This window comes from Elaeis guineensis, chromosome 15 (genome assembly GCF_000442705.2).
Source record: "Elaeis guineensis isolate ETL-2024a chromosome 15, EG11, whole genome shotgun sequence".
In the NCBI taxonomy this organism is placed as follows: Eukaryota; Viridiplantae; Streptophyta; class Magnoliopsida; order Arecales; family Arecaceae; genus Elaeis; species Elaeis guineensis.
Genome location: NC_026007.2, coordinates 67,243,141 through 67,255,645, shown reverse-complemented (window position 1 = coordinate 67,255,645; position 12,505 = coordinate 67,243,141). Strand labels below are relative to the sequence as shown.

The 12,505-nt window shown below is 39.8% G+C and overlaps 2 protein-coding genes across 2 annotated transcripts; one reads left to right on the top strand and one right to left on the bottom strand.

Moving 5' to 3' along the window:
• Positions 1–96: 96 nt before the first annotated feature.
• On the bottom strand, positions 97–3,932 carry LOC105058417 (uncharacterized). The gene is made up of 8 exons (XM_010941344.4): positions 3,747–3,932; positions 3,595–3,673; positions 3,429–3,508; positions 3,230–3,296; positions 2,061–2,132; positions 766–972; positions 513–693; positions 97–412 (listed from the first exon to the last, which is right to left on the bottom strand). Exons 1-8 carry the CDS (start codon positions 3,820–3,822, stop codon positions 407–409), a joined length of 768 nt encoding a protein of 255 aa, XP_010939646.1. The 5' UTR covers positions 3,823–3,932; the 3' UTR covers positions 97–406.
• Positions 3,933–4,086: 154 nt separating this feature from the next.
• LOC140854022 (cell division control protein 48 homolog C-like) lies at positions 4,087–11,836 on the top strand. Its single transcript, XM_073249252.1, has 5 exons — positions 4,087–5,059; positions 6,929–7,542; positions 9,431–9,583; positions 10,927–11,043; positions 11,193–11,836. The coding sequence occupies exons 1-5, from the start codon at positions 4,147–4,149 to the stop codon at positions 11,304–11,306; spliced, it is 1,911 nt and encodes a 636-aa protein (XP_073105353.1). The 5' UTR covers positions 4,087–4,146; the 3' UTR covers positions 11,307–11,836.
• The last annotated feature ends 669 nt before the right edge of the window (positions 11,837–12,505 follow it).

Here is a 12,505-nt window from a genome sequence, read left to right as displayed (position 1 = left end):
CAGCAAGGACATATCCATTTGAAACCATCTTGCCGGTAAGCCACAACAACCCTTTCACGAACAGTAAACTAGAAAAATGCACAGTAGGGCCTATCATAAGTGAAGTTATATTAAATTATCATAAAACGAGTTTATAATAAAGGGCAAAAGGAGGACATATGCATTACTAAAAGTTCATATAGATCATAGTAGACTTGTAACAAACACTACCAGCCTATATACTACTTCAACGCCACAAGCACGGCATAGTTTAGAAACCACGATAAACCAGCAAAGTACAATTTTGCAACCTTAAAAAGGAGTCCAGGGTAACCAAAGCTATCACAGCAGTTCATAAAGATCCTCCTTTATAGCATATGCCTATAGCAGAGCTGTAAGGGGATCTCCAACCAATCCACATGATCCATCAATCCTGCCAATCAACCCAAATGAAAAATTAATCAGACAAATAGATAGATACATCAAAACAAAGCAAGATATAATAACTTTGTAACAACTATAAAGTTAAGTACCTGATCAGAACCGTGTGGAGATGGACTCCGGGAATCTGCACGTCGACCATAGGGTGAAACACTTCGTGATGGTGGAGAGCGTGCACCATGGCTACCTTTGTCAGGGCTTTTATCGCGAGGTGGGTTCCTGCGAGGTGTTGGACTCCTTTGAGGGCTATCGCTATGCCGATCAGGTGATGCACTGTCCAAGATAGTAGATCAGGCAAATGATGCAGGAAGCATTAAAGCAGTAAGGATATAGCAACAATGCTACCTGTCATAAGAGCGGCTCCTGCTTCTCCTTCGATCGCCATCTGACCTTCTACCATGGCCTCTATAATAATCAGGGCTTAGACTGCGACTTCTGCTCCTATGGCGATAATCCCTTTCTCTCTCACGGTACCTGTCACGCTCATAACGCTCCCTGCTTCGACTACGGCTTCGCCTCCTATGAATTTTGTCTCGATAACCATCTCTGTACCTGATCTATGCATAAAAAAATTATAACCTGAGGTTTGCTAAGAACAATAATGTATCTATGAGGCTGCAGAAATTTACCACCTTGTGCACACAAATGCAAAACCAAATCAAACATTATTATGAATTTAACTCTCATCCCCACCAAAATTCTTCAGATGGATCCATAAATTTATACAGCAGAACACGTGATTAAAGATAAACATTCAAGTGCCAAGTAGATAAGGTATGTGTCCTAGTGCTGTCAACATGTTTGCAACATCTTACTAGCATGAATTTTGATTTTATGGTTTATGACTCAAAGTTGTCTTACAACACCAAAAATATTATCAACTCCTGCCATGTCAGCATCAAGGCTGAACAGGGCAAAAAGAGCTCTGAAATGTTAAGCTAGTCAGCATACAAGCAATTCAGTTAAAATTGAATATGTTTCTCACGATGCTGGGGATGCATTAAGTGAAATCAATTTTGATAAAACCAAAAAGAAACAGTCTGGAAGTTGGCTCAACCTGAACCCATCTACATCAAACCAAACACTTAATTGGGCTCAAAAATTCCATCCTGACCACAGGTTGGGTTGGATTAGGGTTGAGCTTATCTTAACCAGAATGTATCCTAACCCAATCCAAACCTGGCTCAACCTAACCCAACCAGATAAATAAATAAGTAAATAATTAATTAATTATATTTATGCTTCATATAAAATACTTTTATATTTTATTTACCCTACTGAGTTATAGAATAACATAACCACATCCAAGAAAAATCCAACTGAGTAGTAACCTAACAAAAATGTTCAAGAGCTTCCCCCAGTCTTACACCTATACAACCCAACCTAACCCATCGAATCCAATCCAACCTGATCCAAATTTAGTTAAGATTGGATCGGTCAATGGTTGTCCTCAACCCAACACAACCTGCCCCACTTGCAGCCCTGATCAGAGAAAAAGGGAAAACAACATGCTGATATTGATAAGCAATCTGGCTTAGCATCTTCAATGCATATCAGAATAGACAGTAAAATGTACCCCAACCCACCCCCCCCCTCCCCACCCCCCCAAAAAAGAACAGAAGAAGAAAAAGAAGCCTTACCTTGGCCTAGGGCTACGGCTTCTTGACCTGCCCCTTGTCCTTGGGAGCTCCTCTACAATTCTTCCTTTATGACTGCAAATAGGAATTTGAAAAGGACCATAAGCAGCAATCCAAAAAACTCATATAAATAAGTCAACCAGAACATTGAAATAATAATTGTATGCATATGTAGATTGCAAAGCAAAGATGAGGGGCAGTCTCAAGTGTAGTGCTAAAAAGAATTCAACAAAAAAAAAAAGACAAACAATTACAGTGAAAATGCTTACAAAAATGGCGCCAAATATAACATTAAAAGGTCCAAATAAGCCCAACTTGTATGGATTCTACCGTTTAAAATATTTTTCAACTTTTTAAGAAATAAATCACAACAGCCGAAAACCTATTCATGTGCACAACAAGATAACCAGCCCAAGCCCAATAATTTGATCCCCTCAGTAAGTATCCCCAGCCCCTTCCCATAAAGTTATCCAATAGACAATCATGCTCCACCAATCAGTGTCACTCCACCGGACAGTTGGCCATGTTCTACAGGGTCAACAGCTAGGGAGAACCAACCAATGAGATGAATCTGACCATGGCAAAGGTAAGACCACTCTTGGTCAACAGGAATTAGTTCAACCCTATACTGGAAGTTTAAAATACTATCTGGATGCTAAACTGGCAATTTGCAAGCTCCAGTAGAAGGTGAAAAGCATGAGTTGAAAATTTTTACTACTTATTGCAAAAAATAGCAAATAATCTTCTCATCAATGCCTACAACCAGAAGTATCTAACATTATCTTCCTAATATATAATGCTGGAATAAGGTTGTGATTCTCATTATCCACGAGTGAGGCCCCCATTCAGGTCCAAAATGCCTGATCAAAATGTTAGACCGATAATTCTCCAAAACAAAAGAAAAAAGGTAAAAAAAAAAAAAACCCACTTGCCTAGACATCATTAAGAGAACCAACATATGTCAAATATTTGCAGCAGTTATCACAAGCTTTCAATACCACAGAAATCTCACCTAACGATTTCCTTACCCTACCAAGAATGAATCAAAAAGAAAAAGATAATCAATATCATACAAAAGAAGAAGAAAATGTGCCACGATTTAAGTGATGATCCTAAACTTATTTTGATATCTAGTAAAACATCCAATATCCAAGTTCCAAGTATTGACTTACATAGGTTCAGCATTCGGCCCATATTTCGCAAATTGAACCATAATGTTTCGACCATCAACATTTCGCCCTATCAGCACAACAAGACCAAGAATCAGAATTTTCTCTGGTAAAAATATCAATTTCTACCGCACAACAACACATATCAAGAACTATATTTTTTTTTTATAAAGCGGAGCTATAAAAATATAGTTAAACTTGCCATCGAGCTTGTCCACGGCCTTCTGAGCCTCATCAGCATACTTGTACCTCACGAACGCAAATCCCCGCGAATCCCCAGTCCTCCATGCCCACGAGAAACCAACATAAGCAAAAATACAACACGAAAACCTGGAAATCTCCCTAGAGAAATTTAAGCATTATCACACCTACGGTCCCTTGGAATGAAGACATCCACCACCTTGCCATATCGATCGAAGAGAGGGAAGAGATCATCCGCGGTGGTACCTATGAACCCCAAAAAAAGACAATCAGAACGAGCTGGAGAGCAGAAAGAGGAGAGAAAAGAGAGGATACTCACGGAAGCTGATGTTGAGGACGAGAAGCGAGTAGGTATCCTTGATGTCCGGCGGCCCGGATCGGCCGAAGTGCGACATGATCAAAGAAGGGAGCAAGCGGATTCGGTGGAGCTAGGGTTAGGGTTTGGGAGAGAAGCGCGGGTATTTCTCCAAGAGCAGGGCTATCGCCTATCACCAGTATGCCCACACAATATATATATATATACACACACAATACACACACATAATATATAAATACACATATGTATGTATGCATGTATGTATATGTATACGTATGTATATACACACACGTGTGTCCAACTTTGAGAAATTCATAAACCCTAATTGCTCTTGTTCAAATTCCGGTGCACGAAGACAGCAAGGGCGAAAGAAGGAAAGAACGAGCGAGCAAGCGAGGGAGAGATGGGGAAGCGGATGAGGCGAGGCAGCCGGTCCCCGAACTCCTCCTTCGCCGCCCTCAGCCATTCCGTCCTCCTCCGCCGCATCGCCTCCTCGAAGCTCCCTTCCGACCCCTCCTCCTTCGACGTCGATACCGTCGTCCACCACCTCCGCTCCCACTATCCCGACTACGCCCGCATCAAGCTCCAGCCCTTCACCCTCCGCGTACAGCGCACCCTCGACTCCCTCCGCCGCCGCCCTGCCGCCGACGAGGACGAGGACGAGGACGACGACGATGCACCCTCCTCTCGCAAGAGGCCCGGCCGCTCCGACCTCTCCGAGCAGCGGTTGCTCCGCTCGGAGTCCGAGCACCTACGCCGCCGGCTCCAGCAGCAGCGACAGGGCCCGTCCGATTCCTCCGACGACTCGACCTCCACCTCCGACGACTCCGCCTTCGAGGCCAAGATGGAGCCGGAGTTCGATTTAACGAAGTCGCTTCTCCGCGATAGTTACGGCAAGCGGGTGAAGCCGGGGGACGGGAAGGAGGATAACATGGAGATTGAGGTGCCTGCGGAGAAGCCGAGGAATGTGGAATTGGTTGATGGGGGTGGAGGAGGTAGTGGGGTCGAGACCCCGGTGGTTGAGAAGGGGAGGGGTGGTGGAGGTGAGGTAGATAATGGGGAGGAAGGGAGGCAGGGGCCGAGGTTTCGGGATCTCGGTGGGATGAAGGGGGTGCTGGAGGAACTAATGATGGAGGTGATTGTGCCGCTGTGCCATCCGCAGCTACCCAAGTGGCTTGGGGTGAGGCCAATGGCCGGGATTCTATTGCATGGTCCGCCTGGGTGTGGCAAGACAAAGCTTGCGCATGCTATCGCCAACGAGACCGGTGTTCCTTTCTATAAGATCTCTGCGACCGAAGTGGTCTCCGGTGTCTCTGGTAAGATCCAGTTGCAATTTGTTTTTCTGTCATACTCTTTCTATCAATTTAGTCACCTAAGTTAGCAAATAGTCTACTTGTTTTATGTTCAAGATGAAGGATTTTTTACTCATGATATAAGCACATGGAGAACGATACATATTGGGATTTCATACAAGCAATATGAACTTTGGTCATATTTCTTTTAGCATGTAATGAGGGCTTAACTGAAATGCAATGCTATCATGAAATACCGTTGTTTTTTTTTTTTTTTCTTTGGGGTGGGGGGGGTGGGGGGATGGGGCTCACACCACTCTAGTGTGAGTATACCCCATAAAGTCAAAAGATAAAATGTCCTACAGGGCTCACCTGACCCTATTGTCTAGTCTTCGGTATGCTCAGCAACGAAAGAAGCAACCCAAACAGCATTGCTGTTCGCCTCCTGGAAGATATACTGAGCATACACCACGATGGAGTCACATAGGGAAGTCCAGATGTCACGGAGGAGCGGATAAATCTTCAACTGCTTCGTGTCATCCCGGATCTAGTCGATAACATGGTAGAATTTCCCTCAATGAGGATCTTCTCCGCCCGCAGAATCTCCCTCATCGGTACTTAGCTTGTCCTGAAGCACCAAACCAAGCACTTGTGACTCGTGAGAGTTTACGATCTTACAATATTGAAAATAGCAATGGTTGCTAGTTTCAATATTGTAAGCTCGTAAACTCTCACGAGTCACAAGTGCTTGGTTTGGTGCTTCAGGACAAGCTAAGTACCCATGACAGATGGTTGTGGACTGTGCTTGAATGACATTAGGAGGCTGTATCCAAGATTCACCTTCAGAGATGAATAATTTAAGAGATAATACCATGCAACTATGATGCATGACTTCGACTGCAAACTAGTTGAGCTTGGATGATCAATACCCTAGCTGCACATCAGATAAACAGCCTACTCCCCAGCACCATGATAAGTGATCTATGATTATTAGTACATGGCCCACCAATCACCATAATGATAGGCTTGTAATCATGAATTCAAGTGGTGTTGTAGTTGCCTATCCTAACCATTGTTTGTTTGATTTTTGGAGGACAAGCAATTGGTTAGGCCTTCGAATAAAGGTTTAGAGGGTTAACTGATCCGGGACAACTAGTATCATGATATAGATTACTGTAGCCCATCACTGAGGACACTGCAGATATAACTATAAGAACAAATGATAATATTGTTGAAGCACCAATTCCACTACTTAAAGATCGGCAGAAAATGGGGTATAATGATGTTGGTGCCAAGCCCTCTACTCACCAGTGAGGACAGAACATTAAGAAAAATCCTTCTTGTGTTGCTAAAAAAATTAAATAATGCTGCAAAAATACTGTTAAAAGATTACAGTCATGCCTGAAATGTATGATTTAGCCTAGAGAAATAATGAGGCATAAAAATTAGCTAATATTGCAAGACTGTAGGTCATTTTTACCTTTCTATCTGAATACATCTTGGATTTAGAATAGAATTCTGTGCTACTTGATAAAATCCCTGGCCCATTACGTGACCTGGTATTGTTACTCAACTTTCTGCTTTTGATATTTTTATATATAGATATATGACAGTGAATCTTGAGATTGATTTTTTTAAACACCCACAAACTAACTGCTTAATTACTTGAACCTTTTCTTTACCTTTTTGTAGGCATAATATTGTAAATTGTTATTTAAGCCTCGAATTATTCATGTTCCCCCCATGGATGAATGATTCTCCAACTCTTTTTCTTTTGCTATGTCTTTCTGTTTATCTTCTTTATTACTGGATCCTCGTCTTGGTCATTCCATTCAAAATACTATTGCCAGCAAGCTCAAGTTTTGAATGTTTGTTTACACATGATTATTTCAGGTGCTTCAGAAGAAAATATACGTGACCTTTTCAAGAAGGCATATAGAACTGCCCCTTCAATTGTTTTCATTGATGAGATAGATGCCATTGCTTCCAAGAGGGAGAACCTGCAGAGGGAGATGGAACGCCGGATAGTTACACAGTTAATGACTTGCATGGATGAGTCCCACCAGACACTTAGATCAGGTGATGCTAATTTGGAGTCAGAAGCATCTGAGAAAAAACCTGGCTATGTTCTTGTAATTGGAGCCACAAATAGACCAGATGCAGTGGACCAAGCACTAAGAAGGCCTGGGCGGTTTGACCGTGAGATCATTTTAGGTGTCCCTGATGAAAATGCACGGGTTGAGATTTTGTCTGTTCTCACTCGTAACCTTAGACTTGAAGGTGAATTTAACCTCTTCAAAATAGCAAGGTCCACACCAGGTTTTGTTGGAGCTGATTTGGCAGCATTAGTGAATAAAGCAGGAAACCTGGCAATGAAGAGAATAATAGATAGAAGAAAATCTCAACTTTCTTCTGAGCTTAAAAGCAAGAACACTGAGGACTGGTGGAGGCAACCTTGGGCCCCTGAAGAAATGGAGAGCCTTAGTATTACAATGGCTGATTTCGAGGTAATCTGCTAAAACTAGCCCCCTTTCCCGTCTCTCTGTGTGTTTTTGTGTCTGTGGGTGAGTATGTCGTGTATGCTGTTGCGCATGTGCATGCATTTATTTGTGATATATGAGTGTCCTCATTCATATTTGATTAATTAGAACTTTTTTAATATGATCATCAATAATTTCACGGATAGTCAAATGATGTTATATACTTATGGAAGCAACAATATCTTGTTCCTCTTTTCATTACCCAAATTTCTTTTTGTTCTTTTTGTTTTTATATTACTTGCATATCCAATTATCCATGTTCTTTGTGGGGAAGTGTACTTTATTGCCCTTGTTGTTGTGCTATAGCCTATTTTAGTGTGGTCTTTTCCCTGTTGTCAGCAGATTCATGGCATAGTTGTCTCTTTCTAGTTTCTACCACTTGTTGCTTTATATTTTGATACATAATAACTATTACTTGAACAGGATGGCATTTCTATTTCCTGCTCGTTCTGTAGGCTGTCATTATATTATCTTAGTTGCCTAGAAAGAGTTACACATGCAACTAGGCATTTCTTGGAAGACCCATTCAGGAAAATAGATTGATTTGGTTTCTGATAAATTTGGAAGTGTCTCAGAAATAACTAGGGAAATGTCTGTAAGTTTCAAAAAGGAATAGCTGTCTTACAAGTGTTGGACATAGAAGAATCAACAGGTCCTTAAAAGTGTTGGATATATGGCAAACAACATGTCAACTTCTGTTTATTTCCCTTATGTTTCAAAACTCGTTACTGTTTCCTACATTAGGGACACCATGTCAACATGTTAGTGCTCTACACACACGTCAACCTGTTTCTGTTTTACACATCAATGAAATCATCTGTTTTCTAATGCGTCAACCATGTTTTGGTAGATCTGCAAATGAAGGTATAACATTTATAGTGATTGTCTCATTAAAGAAATAGAGAACAAATCCATTTCTAGATCTAACCCTGATTCACATAACCCAGAGTTCAAATAGCCTACACATGATTGTGGATAATTATATTGCAAGCTCCAGTACAAAATTAAAAGAGTTGAAAAGGGCGAGAAGGAAGAAAACTTTGCCAACAAATTTGGAATCTCAAGTTTTCAATCAGTGTTTTCTGGGGAATGTGGGTGCCATGGGAATGGAGAACCTGGAAGATATTTATAGGGGCTTGTTGCTTTTTGCTTTTCAGACCAGTTTCTTTCAAGAGGATATGGCTATAACTGGTAGAGAATAAGATTAGATGTTCAATCAGGTTATTGTGAAAGGTGCTTCAGTCAGTGCTACTCTTTTCATCTTTGTATTTAAGCTTAAAAAAACATGATAACTACAACAATCATCAGTTAATTAATAGATTCCTTGTGTTGTAATATTAGCAATTTACAGATCTTCTTGCACAGTGGGGATATGCCAAAGATCTTTGTATCTTTATGCAACCCCTTGGTGACTTCAATGTCCATTGCTAGATAAATACGTCCATAACAAAGCAAATGCCTGGAGATGATTATATCAGATGCATATGATGGATTTTTTTCTCCTTCACTTTATATCATCCATATTCAGTTGGCTGTGTTAGAACTGCTTGATATACTATCTTTTAACTGTATTTCTGCTTTTTCATGTTGCTTAGATTCCTTTACTTATTCCTTGTGAACATTTTTTTGCTTTTCTGTGTTTACATATTGAGTTTGTTTGCCTTATAATTTGGCGTATTGCATGAAATCTTTCATTGTTATAGCTGTCTGCTTGGCACTACAGCCTCTATATGATGTTTATGAATTTAACCTGTAAAGGAATTACTCATCTTCCCATCAACCACTGTGAAATTTTTCTGCTTATTTGTTTAAAATATAAGATGCATTATTTCCTAGTTTTCATTTTCTTCTGCAGGAAGCAGCTAAACTGGTTCAACCATCTTCCAGAAGAGAAGGATTTTCCTCGATACCTAATGTTAATTGGGAGGATGTTGGTGGTCTTAAGTCATTGAGGAGAGAGTTTGATCGCTATATTGTTCAACGAATAAAACACCCAGAGGAATATGAGGTAAATTTTTATCTTTGGAATTTTATTGCATGTAAAGCATCAGGGAATTTGGAGATACGTAAGGGTTTCTTGTTGTATGTTGCGATAACTTTCTTTAATGTTTTTCATATTGCCTTGTTTAGCAATTGTGGTTGTTTTAGTTGAATGAAGTTTTCTTTCTGTATGCAAATAAAAACATTGATGGTGACCCAAAAGTGTTCTCATATTTTCTTCTTGCATTCTGTCACTAGTGGCTAAGTGAAGGTATTCTATAAGGTTGTCTACACATGTAACTATGTCATAAAGTCCAGTACTCAATTTCAGTTGCTTACCATCTGAATTGAAATGCTGATGCCCAAGTCTACATTTGCATTCCAAGAAAATGACATCTGCTAAATAAAACCAATAAGATGTGATAGTAATTTTCACCAAGAACATCTTTTGTTATTGTCCTCATCAATGATTACTGCTCCCATTGTTATTATTGTTTGCAAAACAAACAAAACTCTCTTTATGGTCTAATTAGGTAGTAAATGGATCAATTTGAAAATACTAGACTTGAACCTAATGAAAATAATGAAGAAAGATTCAGAGAATTTTATCCTCTTTTTGATGAAGTGAATATTTCTAAGGGCCTTGATCCATATTTTTCTCATTCACATATTAAAAATGGAACAGCAGTGGTTCCCACAACCACCCCACTCATCCCCCCCCCCCCGGCGGTGTCCCCTTTTTGCTCTTTCCGGTACGTACCGCAGTAATGTGATTGAGAATAGAATTTCTACCAAGTAGAAGTCTTATTGCCAGCATGAGGGTATCAGTTGTCATTTGATTTGATACATTGTGGTCGGTAACATTGGTGAATTAATAGAAACAGAAAGAGAGGGATTTGAACCCTCAATATACAAAAGCCTACATAGCAGTTCGAATGCTATGTCTTGAGCCACTTAGCCATTGCTCCTACATAATCTTATTATTGAACAGAAATCGAGTGAACAGTGAGTCATTCATAATATTGTTATTCAGGTATCACCAGTCAATGGTTCCAATAGGAATAATTCCTTTCAAATTTTCTATTTCTCAACCACCAACTCCTCTCATCAGGTACTCCATGGATCTATTACAAATTCATGAACCATCTCATGAATTTTTATTTGATGACAGTGATGCATGATAGGCATGGAAAATGATCATATTGATCCGGGTCTGACTTTTTATTTGTTTACTTGATGGATGACAATAATGTAGGGTTTGCATTTTAATAGTCACTCACTAGCATTCTTGTTATTAGTAATGTTAAATACTGAAATGGACTTTGGTGGTTGGTATATCCTCTTTTATCTTGATATATTTGTGGTCTTCAGGAATTTGGAGTGAACTTGGAGGCTGGGTTTTTGCTTTTTGGGCCTCCTGGTTGTGGCAAAACATTGATTGCCAAGGCTGTAGCAAATGAGGCAGGGGCAAGTTTTATTCATATCAAGGTTTGCTTTTTGGTTCTTTTTTTTTTTTTTTTTATAACTTTGTTCAACAACACCAATTATTTTTTTGATGATTTACAGTATGATACGAAAGTTTTGTGAAAATATTTCTTCCATTTGTAATATGACTACTTTATATTGCTGAAATTTAGGGGCCTGAACTTTTGAACAAGTATGTTGGTGAGAGCGAGCTGGCAGTTAGAATGATATTCAGCCGTGCCCGAACATGCTCTCCATGTATACTGTTCTTTGATGAGGTAGTTTGATTACTGCTGTAACATTTAGTACTTTATGTCCTTTGGTAAATGTTGTAATCAGTAACTGTACATATCACATTTTTTAGTATCCTACACTATTACATGATTATATCTATGATGTATATCATATCTTATTCAAATTCTGAATACTGTGAAGTTTGGTGACACACCTCCACTACATTTATGTTTTCTGCAAGATGTGATGGAAGCTGCCAGGTTTTTTATCACAACCAGCAACCTGCACAAAAGTGTTAGTCCTATAAACTGAAAGAGCTGCAGAAGATCACCATGCATCAGTTGCTAGCTTGTTTCTGCCTCTATGATACTACAAATCCTATACACATGTAACACACCTAGGGCACTTGTGAGAAGAACCACCAACGGACTCTTCAAAGATCATTGCAACCTATAGCCCTCAGCTAATCCAACTTCAGAAACAACTTGATTATGCAAATGGTTCCAAAATTGAAATTATTCTAGAAGCGCACCAGTTCAATTGCTAGGAGGGTTGCCCAAATTTCACATAACTTGGGTTGCCTAATCAAAGATAGAGTCTGTTCACCCACTTAGGGTCCTGATTTGCTTATATGTGTTGGCATCCACCTAGGTTGAGGTGATGGTGTGCTAACCTGCTCCTTTATACCTTACTGGGTGTTAAGCTGTAGATTGGGCAGTTAAAAGGGGGCATCTTTATAGTTTATAAATGTTTATGTTTTGCTTTGGGTGCTAGATTGATAACGGTAAGAAGTCCTAGGGTAGGATTATTGTTTATAGCTTGTTTGTTAGGTATATATTGAGTTGAACTAGTCTTAGAGTTGCCTAAAACTTGAAAAGTTTTAGTTTCCTTCTTTATGTGGAGTGACTTGTGATCTAAATTTATTATCCATGAGGCTTGGGCATTAATAAGGCAGAGATTTTATATCTTTTGTAAATTTCTTCTTGGACTAAAATTGTTAAGTAAAAGGAGAGCTGGGTCATCTATAAAAGGATTGCTGACCAGTCTGGAAGACACTTTTGATTGTTTAGAGTGTCACTTTGGATACAGAAAATTCCCAAAGCTAATGTGGTTCTTTGATGCAGGACCATAGGGGATGGCCTGTGAGTATGTAAGTGGACCTAAGGAAGATATTAAAAATAGGATTGAGTCAACAAACCAGCCTGGCATCCTGTTGCAGAAAATCGGGCAGGTGTTTTTCTTGGACTGTTGT